The sequence below is a fragment of the Artibeus jamaicensis genome, unplaced genomic scaffold, assembly GCF_021234435.1.
Source record: "Artibeus jamaicensis isolate MK-2021 breed Jamaican fruit bat unplaced genomic scaffold, CSHL_Jam_final contig_548, whole genome shotgun sequence".
NCBI lineage: Eukaryota > Metazoa > Chordata > Mammalia > Chiroptera > Phyllostomidae > Artibeus > Artibeus jamaicensis.
This window is the reverse complement of record NW_026521883.1, coordinates 6991162-7011333: the sequence shown is the minus strand read 5'-3', so window position 1 is coordinate 7011333 and position 20172 is coordinate 6991162. Positions and strand designations below refer to the sequence as shown.

At 38.7% G+C, this 20172-nt stretch overlaps 1 protein-coding gene across 1 annotated transcript in view; it reads left to right on the top strand.

The window, feature by feature from the left end:
* LOC119057034 (IQ domain-containing protein H-like) overlaps positions 1–20172 on the top strand; it is a 57916-nt gene that overhangs the window by 14741 nt on the left and 23003 nt on the right. Inside the window, exons 5-6 of the mRNA XM_053670132.1 lie at positions 6628–6745; positions 16830–16946. Coding sequence (XP_053526107.1) covers positions 6628–6745; positions 16830–16946 — 235 coding nt within the window. The remainder of the gene's footprint in view (positions 1–6627; positions 6746–16829; positions 16947–20172) is intronic.

Sequence of the window (20172 nt, the reverse complement as noted above, 5' to 3'; positions counted from 1 at the left end):
CCCTCATTCACCCTCTTCCCCTTCACAGCTGATAACCCTCCTTGTGATCTCCATATCTTTGATTCTATTCCTGTTCTGGTTGTTTGCTTGGTTTGTTTTTAGATTCAGTTGTTGATAGTTGTGAATTTGTTGCCATTTTAATGCTCATAGTTTTGATCTTCTTCTTTTTCTTAAATAAGTCCCTTTAATATGTAATAATTATTTCATGTAATAAGAGCTTGGTGATGATGAACTCCTTTAGCTTTATCTTGTCTGGGAAGCACTTTATCTGCCCTTCCATTCTAAATGATAGCTTTGCTGGATACAGTAATCTAGGTTGTAGGTCCTTGCTTTTCATCACTTTGAATATTTCTTACCAGTCCCTTCTTGCCTACAAAGTTTCTCTTGAGAAATCAGCTGATAGTTTTATGGGAACTCCTTTGTAGGTAACTGTTTGATTTTCTCTTGCTGCTTTTAAGATTCTCTCTTTATCTTTAACCTTTGGCATTTTAATTGTGATATACCTTGGTATGGCCCACTTTGGGTCCAACTGGTTTGGGACTTTGTACTTCCTAGACTTGTATGTGTACTTCCTTTGCCAAAGTAGGTGGGGTTTTTCCCTTTCTTCTTTTTTCTTTTGCAAATAAGCTTTCAATTTCTTACTCTTCTTTTTCTCCTTCTGGCATCCCTATGATTCAGATGTTGGCACATTTGGAAATATTCCAGAGTCTTCTTATACTCTCCTCATTTTTGAAAATTCTTATTTTTTCTTTCTGCTCTGGTTAAATGCTTATTTCTTCCTTATGTTCCAAATGTTGATTTGAATCCTGGCTTTCTCCCTTTTACTGTTGGTTGCCTGTAGATTTTTCTTTGTTTCATATAGTGTAATATTCATTTCTTTATGTTGTTGCTGTACTCATTAAGGTCTTTGAGCATTCTGATCGCCAGTGTTTTGAACTCTGTATCTGATACGTTGGTTATCTCTGTTTGGTTTAGTTCTTTTTCTAGGATTTTGTTCTGTTCTCTCAATTGGGCCATATTTCTTTGTCTCCTCAATTTGGCAGCCTCCTTGTGTTTGTTTCTGTGTATTAGGTAGAGCTGCTTTGACTCCCTGTCTTAGTAGTGTGGCCTATTGTAGAAAAGCCATCTGTAAATTATGTAGGGTGGAGCCTTAGGTAATTGCCAGGGTGGGGCAACCTGCTTCACTGCTTTGTGGCTCTGTATTGAGGGAGGGTTCAGAGAGGGGGACAGTGCCACTGGCTGGCTTCTGGAGGTTTGCCTGGCGCTTGCCCCATTTCCAGTCACCTAACCCACTCCCTGTATGTAACTGGTACTCTTCCAGCTGTTTTCTGGTGCTAAATCCCAGAGTGGGTAGGTTTGTGTACATTCTAAGACAATGTGGGCCCTCTAGGTGGAGACTTCTGGAAATCTGTCAGTTTCTTCTGCTCCCCCAACCCCCACTGGTTTTTACAGCCAGAAATTATGGGGATTTATCTTCCTGGCACTGGTACCTTGGGCTGTGTGGTCTGGCCTGGGGCTGGGATCACTTGCTCCCAGGGTATCCCTCCTGACTTTTATCCACCACATGTGAGTGTGCAACTGCTCATTTTGCTCTTTTGTCCTCACCTCTTTACCAATCTCAGGGTCTCTGCCCCTCTTTCCTGTCTGGATGAATGAGGCTTCTGTAAATCCTTGGTTTTCAGACTTCCATACAGTTTGACTTTCTGACAGTTCTGGGTGTTATTTGTTTTGAGGTTTAAGTTTTGGGGTAATTCTCTCTGTGGTTGCATGAGGAAGCAAAGTGTGTCTATGTATACCTCCATCTTGACTGGAAGTCCTATCCAAAAAGTTTTAATGACATGGAAAAACTCTCACAGTATTTATTGGTGGTGGGGGTGGGGTGAGGACAGGATACAATGTTACAATTCAATGCAAATTCACTTATAAATACATAGCGTATGGAGGTAAGTCTTCATAAGGAATATACTAAGTTTCACTTCTAGGAAGATGGTATAGACCTGGTTCCTTCTTCTCAGTACAACTAAAAACCCTAATATTATATATAAAACAAACTTAAGAATTGACTTTGAAGAATGGAGAGGATGCAGACAAATTAGGAATCTTGGGACACAAAGAAGAACATGGTGATCAGGTCTGGATTTTTTTTTTTTTGCCTCATATACTCCATAATTTTCTTTTTTCTGCACCACTTAATGGAAATTATTCCATAATTTTCTTTTCTCTGAAGAATTTTAACATTTCTTGCAAGACAGGTCTCAGTTTTTGTTTGTCTGAGGACATTATTATTTCCCCTTCACCTCTGAAGGATAATTTCACTGGATACACAATTCCAGGGTAAGGACTTTTTCTTTTGATGTGTCAAATATTTCGCTCAAGTCTCTTCTTGCTTACATGGTTTATGAAGAGGAGTTCAATATAATTCTCATCTTTGTTCTATAGGCAAGTTGGGTTTTTTCCTGTCTTTTTTCAAGATTTTGTCTTTGGTTCCATAATTTGAATATGATTTGTCTAAGTGTAGGAGGGTTTTTTTTTGTTTATTTGTTTTTTGTTTTTGCAAGGGGCGGGGATGAAATTTATTCTGCTTGGTATTCTCTGAGCTTCCTGGATTTGTGGTTCAGGGTCTGTCATTAATTTTGGAAAATTCTCAGCCATTATTACTCAAATATTTTTTCTGAACCTTTTGTCTTTTTCTGATATTCTCATTATATGTATATCATTTATAATTGTCCCACAGTTTCTGGATATTATTTTTGTTTATCCAGTCTCTTTTCTTCTTGCATGTTAGGTTTAGAGTGTTTACATTTCTTCAAGCTCACTGATTCTTTTGTTGGTTGTATCTAATCTATTGATAAGCTCATCAAAAGAAGCCTTTATTTCTTAGAGTGTTTTTAAATATATTTTATTGATTATGCCATTACAGTTGTCCCATTTTCCCTCTTTCATTCCCCTTCACCCTGCACACCCCCTCCCTCCACATTCCCCCCTTCAGTTCATGTCCATGTGTCATAAGTTCTTTAGCTTCTACATTTCCCACACTACTCTTGCCTTCCCCCTATTTTCTTCCCACTGTCTATGCTACTTATTCTCTGTACCTTCTTCCCCTTTTCCTCCTCCCACTTCCCTGTTGCTAACCCTCCTTGTGATCTCCATTTTTATGGTTCCACTCCTGATCTAGCTGTCTGCTTAGTTTTCTTCTGTTTTAGGTGTGGTTGTTAATAACTAAGTTTGCTGTCCTTTCACTGTTCATATTTTTTTATTATTTTTCTTAGATAAGTCCCTTTAACATTTCATATAATAAGGGCTTGGTGATGATGAACTCCTTGAATTTGTTCTTATCTGAGAAGCACCTTATCTGTCCTTCCATTTTAAATGAAAGTTTTGCTGGATAGAGCAATCTTGGAAGTAGGTCCTTGCATTTCATGACTTGGAATACTTCTTTCCAGCCCCTTCTTGCCTGTAAGGTCTCTTTTAAGAAATCCGCTGACAGTCTGCTGGGAACTCCTTTGTAGGTGACTGTCCCCTTATCTCTTGCTGCTTCTAGAATTCTCTCCTTCATTTTAATCTTGGGTGATGTAATTATGATGTGCCTTGGTGTGTTCCTTCTTGGGTCCAACTTCTTTGGGACTCTCTGAGCTTCCTGGATTTCCTGGAAGTCTATTTCCTTTGCCATATTGGGGAAGTTCTCCTTTATTATTTGTTCAAATAAGTTTTCCACTCTTCCCCTTCAGGTACCCCTATAATTCGGATGTTGGAGCGTTTAAAGATGTCCTGGAGGTTCCTAAGCCTCTCCTCATTTTTTTGAATTCTTGTTTCTTCCTTCTTTTCTGTTTGGTTGTTTCTTTCTTCCTTCTGGTCCACTCCATTGATTTGAGTCCCAGTTTTCTTTTCATCACTATTGGTTCTCTGTGCATTTTCCTTCATTTCACTTAGTGTAGCCTTCATTTTTTCATCTAATTTGTGACCAGAATCAACCAGTTCTGTGAGCATCCTGATTAGGAGTGTTTTGAACTGTGCATCTGATAGGTTGGCTATCTCTTGGTCACTTAAAAGTATAGGCTCTGGGGCTTTGATTTATTCTTCTGATTGAGCCATTTTTGGTCAGGTCTCGCCTGTTATGCATGAGGGGCAGAGCCTTTGGTGTTCACCAGGGCGGGGCAACCCACATGGCTGGGTTGTGATTCTGTATGTGGGGATGGGGTCAGAGAGGAAATAATGGTGCTTGCTCTGCTCTCTCTCAGATTTTGGTCCCCTCTACCACCTCCCACAAGCAAACTGGGCCCTTCTGGTGCTGGTTCCTGGGTGGGTGAACTAGTGTACATTCTAGGACCCTGTGGGTTTCTCCCACACTCTCCTGTGAGGCTGGGAGCCACTCCTGGCACCTCAGCCCCTGCAACTTTTTTCAATAGGTGCTTTTAGGCTTTATTTTCCATTGCTGGGGCCCTGGGTTGTGCGGTTTGTCTCACTGTTCATTTTGGGGTGGGGCTGGTTTATCTGCTTGAGAATGTGTCTGTGGTTAGCCAACCACCTTGCAAGTCTCTCTGGATTTGCTTGATTCCTCCCCGCACCCGGGTCTGCTAACCACCGCCTTTTCCTGCCAGGACCCCTCTCAGCCAGCTGCCAACTTCGACCCTCTTACCAGTCTGGATGAATGGTTCGTTGTTGTCAGACTTCGGTATAGTTCATTTTCTGTCTGTTCTGGTTGTGTTTTTGTTTCTAAATCTTTGTTGTCCTTAAATTTGGTTGTGTGAAGAGATACAGTATTTCCACCTATGCCTCCATCTTGGCTGGAAGTCCCCTGTTTCTTAGAGTATTTTTAATTTCTAGCTTTCCCTTTTGATTCTTTCATAGTTTTCATCTCTCTGCTTACTTTACCCATCTGTTCTTGCATGTTGTCAACTTTTCATTGGAGCCCTTAGCATATTAATCTTATTTTAAACTCCTGGTCTGATAATTCCAAAATCTGTTATATTTGAATCTGACTCTGATGCCTGCTTTGTCTCTCTGGACTTTTTTTGCCTGTTAGCATGCTTTGTCATTTTCCTGTTGATGTATCAGGTAATAGGAACCGAGATAAGTAGGCCTTCACCTGGTCAGTTATGCTGTGTGTACTGTCTGCTGTAACTGTAGGTGTCTGAGGCTTCCCTTTCCTCCACGTCTGTCTTGTCTTCCCTGTTGTCTTTGGGTTTCCCTAGAAACTCCTTCCTAAATAGAGTCTGAGCCTTGCAGTTCTTTTATCCATAGTCCTCTGCTATACAGAGGCTCTGTGGATACAATGTGTGCTGGCGGGGAGCATCCTATAATTCTACAATTAGGTCTCAGTCTTTTAGTGGGTCTATGTCCCTGGATTGTTACCTTCACAAATTTTTCTCAGCATCATCCCCCAGAGGGAGCAGAATTTAGCTAAGTGCCCTTCTTCAAGTCAGGTAAGGCTTTGGTACAATAGTTTTCCTGGAGAGCTTACCTCTACTACAGAGAACAGAACAAAGAACAGAACTCCTTTGGGAGTGTTTTAAAATGATTTCTTTTCCCTTCTCCCTGTTGGTAGCAGGAGGGGATTTTTCTCTGACTTTTTACCATGAGAACGTGTTGGGGCTCCTAGAGGTAAAACTCATGAAAGTACAGCTTCCCCCCACTGCACACCACCCCCCACACCGGCCTCCAACACTGGGCCCTTCAGAGTGTTTAACTTTCAGGCAAATTCACAGAGCCTCCAGTGATTCCCAGTTGGAGTTTAAGTTCCCTTCCCAGTGCGTGCTCCAACAGCTGGCCTCTACTATCAGTCTTTATCTGCTGCTCTCTCCAGTGTCCAGGGCAGCAGTTCCCCATATGATCTGAATTCTCTAATGGCTCTGAGAAGAGTTGTTTTGGGTTTGCTCACCATTTTTTCTTGTAAGGTTGGGAGTGATAACATCCAGGCTCTTTACACATTGGGGTGAAACCAGAAGTCCATAAATTGCCCTCTAAATGATAATTTTCCCAAAGTAGGCATCACAGCAGAATCAAGAGATTGGGTCATTAGTGGTCAAGTTTTATTGATCTTAATTATGTTACCCATTAAAAAAAACTGCTTTTAAATTAAAAATTTGAAGGCACACATATACTCATACTTACTACTTCATTTTGTTTTACGTTGCTCTCCCAAGGAATTGCCCATCGCTTAGTAAGGACCTTTAACCATATTTGATCCTTAAGTTTTTGCAATTCTACAAAATCGTAGAGGTTTAAAGAATGTAAGTATGAAATGCTTGGTGGTACAACCATTCTGAATACATTTAACATTGGTTACCCTGTGATTTGACTTTATTAAGCAAAGGACAGCATGTTGTATTTTTCTTTACTGAGAAATGTTTTCTAGTGCAGTAATTCTGTCAATCATGTGCCGTGTGAACTCAGCCAGAGACAGAGCTTTCTATTCATGCCGTAACGGTATTTATCGGACTTAGACGTTCATATGCTTAATAAACAACTACAGGTTTTTTGTGGTAAAAATGCTAAAGATTGGTCTAATTTATTGTAATTACCAATATAACATTTCCTGTAAAATCTAATTTAACTGTGTTGTTTTAAAATAACAATTTGTGAAGCTTTTAACAAATTTGACTTTAAATTCTCCATCTCCCCCCGTAGGTTGCTTCCAACTGTAATTGATCAGAAATTATTTATTTTCCCTTTGGAATCTGAGAATAAACTCTGGCAACCCCAGAAACAGCGCAGTACATTTCCACATGCCTTTTCGAGAATAAAGGTAGGAATAGAGAAAGAAATCCTTAGAAACAGAGCAGATTCGGGGTTGCTAGAGGCTAGAAGAAGGGGAGGATTGGGGAGTGCCTCCATGAGGATCAGGTTTCTTTGAGGATGATAAAAATGTTCTGGAATTTGAACAAATGTAATGGCATAATCAATAAATAAAATATTTAAAAAAAAAGTTCTGGAATTAGACAGTGGCAGTGGCTGCACAACTCTGTGAAGATACTAAACACCATTGAATTGTAGCCTGTAAAAGGGAGAACTTAAGGGGCATGAATTCTATCTCAATAAAGCTATTAGAAAAAATGTATAAGTAAAGATAGGAGATTTGCTTTCTGTCTAAATGAGGAAACATCATTGTTTTTTTCACATGATGTTCATGGCATGGTCAATTTCTTTGACAAGACCTTTCTTCAGAAAGCAAAATAAATCAAAACAGAGTACCTACAGTTTGTGAGCAGAGCCCTAGAAAGAGAGTTTCCAGAATAGAAACTTCCCGGAATAGAGCTCAAGAGGTTTCTGGCCCTGACCCACGCTCACGTTGGTTGGACGTTGTCCCGAGAAGGGAGAGGTTACCCCGCAGATTCCGGTCAGGGCCCGTGGCGGGGTTGCGGGTTTGGTCTCCGCTGGGGTGTGTGCGGGAGGCAACAGGTCCGCGTTTCTCTTCGCATCAGTGTTTCTTTCCCTTTCTTTCTTCCTCCTTCACCCTATTTCTAAAAAGAAATTAATTTAAAAAAATTTTTTGAAAAAAGAGTCTTTTGATTTTGCTTCCTTGGAGTGTTCTTTTGATTTGACTCCTGTTTCCTCTCTGACTCCCCAAAAGTAAATATAATAATAGTTCATCAGTAAATATTATCATAATAGTTCACCTCTTTTGAGTACCAGGTATGGTCGTTAGTACTTTGGAAACACTGACTTAACCTTATTATTATCTTCATTTTACCGATGAAGACACCAAGGTACAGAGTGTTAGAGAAACTGGCCAGGACAAGACAGCCAGTAAGCGGCAGAGCCAGCACCGTGCACCCAGACGCGCAGGGCCGGAGCTGTCTCCTAACCACGGCAGTGCCCTCTTTTCAATAATAGCTTTGCTGAAATATCATTTATATACTATAAAATTCACTCTTTTAAAAAGTGTTTGATTCAGTAGTTTTTAGTATATTCAGAGTTGTACAGCCAATATAATTGCTTATATTAGTCTGCATTTATCCTTCATCACACTCGCCACGATTGGTAATTAGATAGTGAGTTGTATGGCTTTTTAAAAACAATTCTTATATAAACTTTTAACAATTCTTAATAAATTGTCTGTCTTTCCACTAGATTATAAGGAGGGTAGGATGCATGTGAGCTTGTTCATTGCTCTATGATTCCAGGAGACTCTCCATAACTGTTTGTTGAATGGACACATGAAACCACCAGAGTGACTCCTCAGGGCGTACTCGTCCCCATGTGCAGAACCAGTGCTAGCCAGGCCTGTCTGCACTCCCAAGGCGCTTGCTCCCACCTCTGCCATTGTCACACTGGCTTTGTTCGCTGTGCCAGGGACTGTTAGAGGCACACTGGGGTGACCCACTTGGACCAGGTCCCTGCTTTCATGGAGCTTATATGCCAGTGAGGGGAGACAGTCCACCGACAAGAAAGTATCAGAGAATCACACAGGCTTTGATGAAAAGAGATTGCTGTGATAAAGGGAGCTTACACTTCTTATCTTCCTTACTATTAAGTATCTGTTTCAGTTAAATTTTTATTATTTTGCAAGATTCTCACAGGGCCACAGTTGGCCTGCTAGTGGAAGGTTTGAGATCTCTAGTTTATAAAGACAATAAAATAAAATATCTGAAATTAGGACCTTGTCCAATGTATAGTTGCTTCATTATTCTGGGGGGGGGGGGGAACTATGGCCAGAAATTGACTTTCCCAAGAGAGTTTTGAATCCTGTCAAATGATTAGAAAGATAAGGAATCACACGTGCTGAGTATAACCCCAGGTTCTTTGAAGTGCTGTGAGCATGGGTGAGGCTCGTTTAGAAAGGGGCAAGGCTGTTTCCCATCCTGATTTCGCCTCCGGGGCCTGGATCCCTGTTGTCATTTTGTTTCTAATATCAGTGACATCTGCTTAAAAATGCATAACCACCGACACAAAGGACAGCCCTCACTTTGCACTGTAAAGTCAATGACAAACAGTGCTGTTTTCCCAGCTGTTCCAGCAACTCAAAAGCTTGCATTATTAAGCAGTTGTGAAATCCAACTGGGATATTGCCACCTTTAATTGCCCCCAGCCAACCACTTAAACTAGGTAAACCCCAGCTGCTTCTTTAAGCTCTCTTTCTCCAAAGTTGATAGCTGTCTTTGGAATTCCATTTTACACCGTGCCCCCCCCCCAAAAAAAAAAAACCCTTACATGACAATTAGGAGTTGCTCAACTGTAATTAAGCACCATAATTAAGAATTGTTTATAGATTTACATTTGAGAAAGCCATATTCTGACGGCTTTTCTTTGTAGTGTACCTTAGGTCCCTGTCAACACCAGCCCAAACCCTCTTTGGGGCACCTTGGACACGTACTCGTAAGAGTCAAGGGAAGGGTTTTAAATAAAAAGGAAAAAGACAGGGGAAAAGGAGGAAGATAAGGACAAAAAAGTTATAAGCCAAGAGAGTGTTCGATTTCCTTGTGTCTGGCAAGTTAAGTCTGAAGGCAATATGAAAATGGAACTTTCTAAACTCTTTACATCAAAGGACCAACTTAGAAGCATGATATATAATTGGTTGTTTCTGGAGAGGGGAAAATAAAGCCACTCACTGTCTGAGAGTTATTTTCTATATTTATTCCATAAAATGGAAGCTTTATCAATCAAACATAAAATTATGTGATTTGATAGTGTGCAGATGTGTAACACCTGTGTCTTAAATGGAAGAATCTTTTCTTTAGTTTTGTGAATTGGGGTCTAATTGAGAAAGCAATTCTCAAAATTTGATTGAAACTAAAATTGAGGATTTTTAACATGAGGTACCATATGGTGAGAGAACAAAGAAGGCAAAAGCCGGGCAAGTAAGGGTCGCTTCAGAGATTTTCATGGAGTTATCTGTCACGGACATCAGGGTGGAAACCTCTGCTGATCACCTTGCAGTTGCATGTTCCCCCACAGCGTGGGGAGAAGGGATGGCCCACAGTGAGCTGTCTTCTCATTAGAGTGCAAGCTCCATATGTTTTCCTTTTTTATGGCTTTAAAAAACCTTTTTACTATGAAGATATTCAAACAAACCAAGGATAGTATATGAATAACCATTCCTCCTTCACCTAGATTTAACTGTTGTTAACCTATTTTTCATTGAAGTGTTTCAGTATGTAGACCTAATGACATTTCACCCCTTAATGCTTTACCATGCATCTTTAATAATGAACATATTTCTTCCTACCCACAATATTATCACATCTAAAAGATTAATAATTTTTCAATATAACAAATACCTAACTCATACTCTTATTTCCCCAGTTATTTCCCAAATGTCTTCTCCTGCTCTTTTATCCAAACCCAGATCCACTAAGGTTTGCCATTGCATTTGATTCTTTTATTTAAGTCTCTTAATCTAAAGCAGAGAGACTCTGTTCCGTTCACTGCCAAACCCAGTGCTTAGACAGTGTCTAGCCTGGAGTAGGATCTCAATAAATGACAACACAATGGTTGGAAGTATGGCTTCGCATCCTGTGCCTTGGCAAATCACCTCACATGCCTGTACCTCTCAGTTCCTGGTCTTTCAAATGGGTGTGATGGTAGCATGTACCCACCTCATAGGGCTGCTGTAAGGGTGAGCATATTTCAATCCTCATAACAGTGCCCCCATACGTGGTAAGTGATCGCTTTGGGTTTTTTTTTAATACTTTATTTATTAATTTTTAGAGCGAGGGGAAGGGAAGGAGAAAGAGAGAGAAACATCAATGTGTAGTTGCCTCTCATGTGTCCCCTACTGGGGACCTGGTCTGCAACCCAGGCATGTGCTCTAACTGTGAATCAAACCAGCAACCCTTTGCTTCACAGGCCCATGCTCAATCCACTGAGCCATACCAGCCAGGGCAAAGTAATCGTTCTTTTAATTTTTTATTATTATTCAATAACAGTTGTCCTCACTCCCTCCACCATTACTCTCCCCTGCCCTGTACACCATCCCCCACAAACATACATTCTTCTTATTTGTTAATGAATACTGGTCAGCTGCTATTACCTACCTAATACTGTGCCAGGCAGGCACTGTTTTAGGCATCAACCAAACTCCTCTGCTCTCATGGATCTCACATTCTAGGTGGTGTGGGGTAGGCATTAGGAAAACAAAAAACAATTTGAAAAGTAGATATATAGTATGAGGGCTGGTGAAAGAAAAGCTGGGGGAGGAGGGGCTATTGGGATGGTCTCGCCTGTCAGATGGCACTAGTACAGAAATCGGATGGAAATGGGGGAGCAAGTCATTTGGCCCTTTGGAGGAAGAGCATTTCCAGGCAGAGGAAACAGAATATGGGAAGACCCCGAAGTAGGAGTGTGAACAACAGCAAGGAAGCTGGAGAGGGATGGGCAAGGGGGAGAGAAGTAGGAAAAGTAGTAGGGGGCCAGACCGTGTTGACCGCTGTGTTACAGAACCTCGCCAATGCTGTCCTGGCACAGCTGTGGGGCTCAATTGCCTGCTACCAAGAAGCATGACTCCCAGTCAAGAGTTTGGTGAAAAAGGAAAGGGGTTGTTTACTTAAAGGTTATGCAGATTTAGAGTAAATGGCAGATTTCTGCCATTAAGTCCTGCTCCCTTTAAAAATGCCCCAAAACACATAGTCCTACCTCCCTTTGCCAAACCAGACCAGTTTCAGAACATGTCACTGAGGTGCCATCTTTTAGAAAAGCAGAAGTCTGCAGCTTGGCATTCCCTGTCACAGTTCAGCTCCATTTGCCTACCTTAATTTAAGTGCTCACCCGGAACTTCCTGTGTGACCTCATATCCAGCCCTTCCTATAATGTGTTAGTGTCTGCCATTTTTGCCAGTTCCCCAGTATCTTTTACTTTCTTTCGACTGCCTGCCATCTTTAGTCAGGGCAAAAATTCCCAGCTATGCACAACATCCAGGGTGGGCACCTGCCCCTCGCCTCACATGCAAGTGCTGTATGAGCTCCCCACCCATGTCCCTGATACATACTTAGAGATAATAAGATAATGAATAATTACATTTGAATTATACTTTACTTTTTTAAAAGATTTATTTATTTATTTTTAGAGAGGGGAAGGGAAGGAGAAAGAGAAGACAGAAACATCGATGTGTGGTTGCCTCTCACGTGCCCCAAACCAGGGACCTTGCCTGCAACCCAGGCATGTGCCCTGACTGGGAATCGAACCAGTGACCCTTTGGTTCACAGGCCCACGTTCAATCCACTGAGCTATACCAGCCAGGGTATACTTTACTCTTGAATATGACTTTTTATTAAGAAAATTTATTTTTGAATAGACACAAAAATAGAATGAAATCCATGCAACCATCACCAGCCTTGGCAGTTACCCTAATTTTGCCATTCTTACGACATCTATTTCCTCTACTCTTTTTGGTGAGGTCTTTTAAAGCAAATCCCAGGCATCATATCATTTTACCCTTATATACTTCAGATATTATCTTAAATATATCTTAAAAATATGATCACACCTAATAAATTCAACACTGCATTAATACTGTATAATTCCCAGCCTACGTTCAGTTTTCTCTGTTTGACTTTCTACTGTTAGATGCAAAGAAGGTCCACATATTACAATTGTATCTCATTTCATCTATAACAGTTTCCCTGACTTAAAAAGTATCATTTATTGGTTGAAGAAACTAGGTCACTTGTCACACAGGTTTTTTCCACAGTCAGAATTTGGTTGATTGCAATCCTGGTGTCATTTTAAGTGGTCCTCTGTCTCTAGTACTTCCCATAAACTAGTTTTACCTAGAGGCTCGATCAGATTTGGGTAACATCTTTTTGGCAGGAATACTTCATAGGTGGTGCTGTGTCTTTCCTTTTATAGCATATCCAGAGATAAATTCTTTTTTCTCTTTTAATGGTGTTACCATAGAACAGTGAGTCCAAGTATATTACCAGTTTGATCTATCCTATGTAAGGTTCTCCACCACATTCCACCTAAAGCTATAGCAACTATGGACACTTACCCAAATATTGTACATTATTTCATTAGGAATTGCATAGTGGTGGTTTTATAATTCTATCTTTCCTCCTTCATTTATTAATTTCTATGAAGAACTTTCCCTTATCAGCTCTTTGGTGGATCTTAAAAATAGATTTTCAGAAAAAGCAGAATAAATGCTTGATTCTTTTACTTATCAAAGTTAAGATGAAATTATTAATTGTATTAAGTTTTAGGGGGAGATAGGGAAATTGTATTAAGAACTTGTGGATTTTTTATATTTGAAGTGTTTCAATCTATTGCTGTTATTATTTGAGGAGTAGAAGCCCCTCGCAAGTTGACTACTGAATAGTACTTTATAATTTGCAAGATAGTTAGCATACATTAGTCATTTAAACCTCACAAACAGCTCTGTGAAGGTAGGCATTATTACCATTTTTACAAATAAATCTAGAGCATACAGCTTGAACCTGAATTTGTATTTCCATTAAATATAATAATGGTTGAAAGAATCAGAGTATTAAAGGAAACTGGATTTTTTTTCTCGTTTTGAGATTAAACAGCAGATGTCTTTAACCAGCGGGAACATGATATTAAGCAATATACACTTTAGAAGGCATTACTTGTAACAAACATGGTTGAGAATGATGTTATTCTGATAATACTATAACTTAGGAAATAGCCTGCCTCAACTTTGTTTGCAAAGCATTTCAATTTTGATTACGCTGTGTGGGATCTACTGCTCAGATGTATGTCATTTTATGGGCTGCCCATGTCTGGGGAGCTGGCATTACACGCTGCCTAGTGTTTTTAATTCAGAACTTCTTCTAAAAGAAACCTTAGCCTCTTGTGTTTAAGCCCTAGTTTTAATAGCATAAGCGATTTCTTTCTTATATAGCTTTGTGGGCATAGTAATAAAATAAATACCACGAAACCACTGATGAGATGAAAATTGAGCTCCCTGCCTCTGTGCAGCCATGTAGGTAAAACAGTAATTGGCTCTGATAATAACTTTTGTTCTTACCAACCAAAGTCTAAATGAGAGTCACATTTGATATATCTGCTTGTAATTACTCTCAAAAGGAGAGAATATGAAGTTTGGATTATTTAGTGACTCAAGATAGATTAAGTAAACTGCTGTCTTTTCTTGACCAATTTAAGAAAAATTTCTGAAATTATTCCTGATATTTATCTTACTGTTGGTAAAAAATGATCATCTTCCAGAGCATGTTTTTCCTGCTTAATGGATTGATTAATTTTGTTTTTGTTTCTTAGACCTATAATTGTTTTTCTTGGAAAATCTTATAATTGGGTCTAATAATGCAGCTTATGCTTATAAGTATTTCCCTATAATCTCAATAGATGTAATTTGTAAAATCATAAGATAAATTTAGATTGTGATTGTATTTGATAGTGATTTTCAGAGAAACCATTTGACATGTTAATGTATTTAGATATAGACTCCTTTACATGATTTATTAAAAGGGGAATTAAATCACATATGCTACATATTATTTTAGTATGTACATCCTTTGGTGCCAAAAGAGTAAATATTAGAATATTAATAATTTTAAAGGACATTTCCCATGGCCTTAGAAGCCAACTAATAAAGAACTGATATTACAACCCATCATTTCTGTTGGATTTCTTTTTATATTTTGATTTCTTACAAGAGATATCTGTGTTGGGGCCAGAAATGTAAAAATGGGCAGAAAACTGGATTTTAATGCCAATTTTAACAATAATTCTATACTCAATCATTTCTTCCCTGTTGCAGTCCTAGAGTCCCAGAAAGTTGATGGAGCATAATAAAACTAAGAAAACTGCTGTGGCCTACCACCAGTGATCCCGGAACTAAAAAGTCCTAACAGAGCTTAGACATGGTAGATAAAGTTATTACCATTGATTATATCCATAATACACATTTAAAAAACAATCCTGATTACAGAATTCACATCCAGTCAATATATACATATTAGTAGTATCCCGACCCTTTGTTAAATGAAAATTATTCAGAAAGTTTAATGAAGAAAAAGTTATGTTCCAGTACTAATTTCAATAAAAGGGGCACTGAGCTTCCACGTGGACACCTGGAGTTGTGCTGTGAGTGTGGGTCGGCCACAGAAGGAAACCTGTTTATAACGAAGCGCAACATTATTGTTGTCACTGTGTGTACTTTAAGGGAAAGGAAATAGGCTTTATTTGCAACCTGTGTTCCTGCGTGGGTTAAATCAAGTGGGCAGTTGAGTACAGTTATTTGGAGATTTGGTTTAAAAACTGCCATTAAAAAAATTAAAGAAAGGTTTGGAGCCTGTGTTAAGAAATAAGTAGATACCTTGGCTGGCGTGGCTCAGTGGATTGAGCGCCAGCCTGCAAACAGAAACCAGTTCAATTCCTGGTCAGGGCACCTGCTTGGGTTCCCAGCCAGGTCCACAGCTGGGAGCCTGGTGGGAGACAACCCACTGATGTCTTTTTCACACATGGATGTTTCTGTCCCTCTTTCCCTCCTTTCCCCTCTAAGTAAATAAAAATTTAAAAAATTAGCATACATTCTGTAAATAATTTTGTAGTCTTTCCCTTCACTTGATCTTAGGCACAACCGATTTATACTTTCTTAGGATTAAAGACATACCTGGATCATGAACTGATCTGATTCCTACAGCCATTGTAACAATTGCATCAAATTATCCTCAGAACTAAGCCACTTAACTGAAAGGAAATCAGGTGTTTTAATCGCTTCCAATGCCTCCTTTTAAATGTTATAAAGACCACATATTTACAATTCCTATGAAATGCCCAGAACAGGCACATCCAAGAGACGGACAGATTCGTAGTTGCCAGGGGCTGGGATGGGAGGAGATGGGGAGTGATTGATAATGGGTTTGAGGTTTCTTTGTGCAGTGATGAAGACGTTCTGGAATTAAAGAGGGGTGATGGTTGTGCAACTTTGTAAATCTGCTAAAAACCACTGAATTACACACTTTTAAAGGGGTGAATTTTATAGTATGTGAATTATATCCTAGTAAGAAAGTCACAAAACTTCAGAAACTGTTAGTAATACCGTATGTCTTAAGTGTCAACTTACGGTTGGGCATCAAATCATGCAATGCCAAAGCAGGAGAGGGGGTATGTGTGGGAAGACACCATCCAGTCTAGCTGTCACACTTTGAAAGTAAAGAAACTGACTTCCAAAGAGGGAGGATGACTTATCCAAGATCACCCGCAGGCAGCCCAGGGGAGAACAAGATGGGAGCCCAAGTCTCCCGACCTTTCCTGCGCCCTCTCCACCCCCCTGGTGCTGCCTACACTGCTGGTTTGTGTTTGAGCATCTCAGCTGTAACTAATTGGAATTATTTAAAATGAGGAACACATGGTTCAAATGAGCGCTACTTATTTTTTTCTAATGAAAGCATACATTTTTCCTATTCAGAGCAAAAATCTCTGTGAAGCAGTAAATAGATTTGTTGTGGTAAATTTACCGAGTCCGAACTGACATTTACCTGTAAATGTCCCTTGAGGAAAGTGCCACATTAACAGACCAAGGGAGCCCTCTACCTGTGTACTTGTAGTATAGATTTCATTGGCCAAATCCTTGACCTGGGAAGCTAAAAATAAATCAGAACCAGGTAGTCTAGTCCTTTGTCCACCTTGCTTGGCTTTTACCATTGTTTTTGGGAAAACACATGCTGTCTGAGGAAGCACTTGTGTGGGCAATAGGATGCACGGAGGAGAATCGGCAAAGTTCCTTTTCTGTGAATAAATGAGGACAATTAACAACGTAGATAAAAGACCCAAATATATATTTTTTCCAGTGAGAATTGCATGAAAATAATTATTTTCAAATAACTTTATACTCCTTTGAGGATGTAAAATGTTAGTAAGCATTTTTGTTCCTCCAGCATGAAAGTTTCATTGTTTCTTTGTTTCAGCGAAAGATAGGGTTGGATGTAAAAATCATGCAGGATCCTGAGAACGCCCAGCACAGAGCTGCCGTAAACACACACTATGGAATCAGTTTGCCATTTATTAATCAGAGAAAAGCATCTGTAAGTAATGAGTTGATTTAATGAGCTCTTAATTTTTTACAAAAATTCAAAGTCATACATTAGCCATGTAAGATAGAATGTAGATTTTAAGTAAAGACTTTGATCCTTTTGTCTTTAGTGTTTAATGGAGTGGCTTTCCTTCTGTTTATAATTAGAAATGCTTAAAAGGAGTAAACCTATTTTTAAAAGATCCATTGGTAGCTCATTCAAATTTCTCCATTTTATTTGAGGTTCCTAAATAGTCTAGTACCATAATTTTAACAAGGATAAGAGAATTTAACAACAAAGAGAATTAACAGAGAAATTTTAAGTACTTTGTTTCTTTGATAATAAGCTTACCACCAGAAAAATCTGAAGGAAATGAGCACAGTATCAGCTTCATGGTATGCACTCATACAACACATGACATTTAATAAAACCATCCTAAATCTGACCCACGCAGGGATTGATTCTTTAGGTCAGCAAAATGACGACAGGGAATGAGAATCACATGGCGATCTCTTTAAGGCGTCTCAGAGTCCGCGCCTGCTTTTGCCATTGATGTTCTGGGAAGTGTCCCTAAGCAAGGACTGGATTCTGTCTGTACTGTGGGGTTTTCTTGGGAAAATTAAGAGTAATGCTTCATTTAATTCAGAAGTTCTTTAATTTGAGATCATTTCTAATACTGAAAGCAGTACCCAGGAGACATCTATACATTTTTAAATACATTTCTAACCTCTGGCTTCTCTCAAAAGCTCTTAAATGTATACTTAAGTGAAGTCAAACTAAACACTGGATTAATTTTAGAATTAAATTGAAAAACCATCTCTAACCAGTATAATAACCTCTTAGATTAATCTTTCAAATGTGCATAGACATTTGCATAGACATTTTCAACTGCCCGTTTCATTCATGTAACCCTCTAATATATTTTTAGTTGCTTTATATGTGTTTTATGTTCTCTTAACAGGTTTGGTTTAAGAGCACTTTATCATGGAAATACTTTTATAGCCTAAGAAATAACCAGAAAGTTAGATATTTTTATTCCTGCTGAAACTTTATTTAAAATGTCACTGTGAATAATGTGAAAGGATTTTTATCTGCTCCCATGAGCCCAAAGCCCTTGAAATAAAAATATTATTTCTCTGGCTGTAGAGACAGAAGCAGATTTATCTTTTGTTGTTGTTGGTTTCCCCCCTTCAATTTAGAATTAATACTGGCTTAGCTGGTGGAATGCTGAGGCTTTGTAGCCCAAGGCAACTGCCGCATCTCATGCAAACTTTTTCTGATGACTATTGAAGTTTAAAAGGGCACGACTCCAGATTTAGAGAGGGTTACGCTTTGCTTTAATGAATCTGAGTGATGATTCAGGCATAAATAGGAATTCAAAATTATATCTGAGATTTGAGGTAGAATCTTAGTCATTTATTATGTATTTTTTTCTAATTCCCAACCTTGGCCATTGTGCCCATGTATATGAAACAGAGGATATGGGAAAGCTTCTTGCCTTCTCTGACATATAGATGGTGTATGCTCATTTGTTTTATTAAAGATTAAAAAAAATAAAACTTGACTCCATAAAACTCTACACCAGAGCATTTAAAAATGTATATATATTAGGTACATTTTAGTTGACCCTATCATTTTACGTTTATATATGTATATATATATAATGGTAGTAACTAAAAAACAGTATTTTCATTTTGGATTTATTAAAACAGAAGCATTGTTCAAAAAGCCGGATGAAAGAAATATTCAGGTGTTTAGTTGCAAACAACCAGGTAGAGCCCTTGGGAATAAATACAGTTGTGGTTTTCCACTTTTAAAAATGTTTTGATAGCACTTACCCAAACTGAAGCAACGTGTTTGGTGTTGTGATGTATAGTTAATTAGAAAAGCAGCATCAAGGCTAATCGCTTTCTAGAACGACTAGAAACACTCAGAGGGGATTATTATTGGGCTGCTGAGGTCCATGTGTTTCCTTGCTTTTGAAACTTGAACAGCTTGTCAAAAGCCTGTAAGTAATCTTAGGCATTTTTTGATGGAGCAAACTTGAATATGAAGCTAATTTACATTAGTAGCTCCGAAACACTAGTATTTCTTTGTTTTGTGAAGAGGTGTATCCTTCCTGATCATCAGGGGCTGATGCAAAGATTTGTGCCTTGAAAACAGGCGTATCCCAGACACGCATGGACACACACACACTCACGCCTGCAACAAACCCGCCTTCGGCACATTATATCCGACTAACTCTGTCAGTGAAAGCAGTTTACAGCAAAATATTAAAAGTGAAACTCACTGATGATTTCTCTAGTATCTTAAGTGTGCCCAATAATAATAATCCCTCTATCAGGTTTCTGAGAAGGGCCTTGTACATGGGGAGAAAAGAAGAATTCTCTGAGTATTTTTTGTACTTACTGGCATTTAGCTCCAGTTAGACATTCCAATTCAATACATTAAAAGATCTAAAGAAAATTTGACATTGATTTATTTTTTTAAAATAAAAGGGTTTCTTAAAAGGCTTGAATCATGTATCTATTAACATGAATTTTAAAAGAACGATTATGAATGCATAACAAAATAGCCAAACAAAACATTGCTTTGAATTGCTGCACAAATAACTCTGATTATAACTGTTATGACCTAGAAAAGAATCATAAAAACATTTTTCTTTTTGGCAAGATATGAGTTGCTATAGAATTATACTAGTTCTTTGGTCCCACTTTCCAAGTAAATAAATATATAATGCAATGTAAACTTAGAATCTTTTATTTATTCATGAGGTTGAATTTAATACTATTATGATTTTTAGATTTTTATGAGTCATATGTTATGCAGTGTTTTTCCCTAACTTAGTTGGGTAGCAACCACACTTCACAAATCATGCTTTCATTCTTCACTGTTTCACTTGGGGTGTACATAGTAATCTCCCTCACTAAAAGCACATTCATTTCTGAAATGATAAAGTAATGGAAAGCGAGGCAATTGTGTGAATGTCAAATGATTAGAAGAAACACCAGAAGTAAGGGTGGGGGCCAGGGGGAGGGGGTGGGAAGAAGGGCTATTTCAAAACGTGATTGTGTTTTAAGCCCATGCATATGGCCACAATTACAGTCACAACATAATTTGGCAACGGTGGCAGAATTAGATTTAAACAAATTGATGTTACACTGCAGTAATTCAGAATGAGCTTGTTGCATTTATAAAGCACAACAAGAAGCAGAGTGAATTAATAAACCCTTCTTGT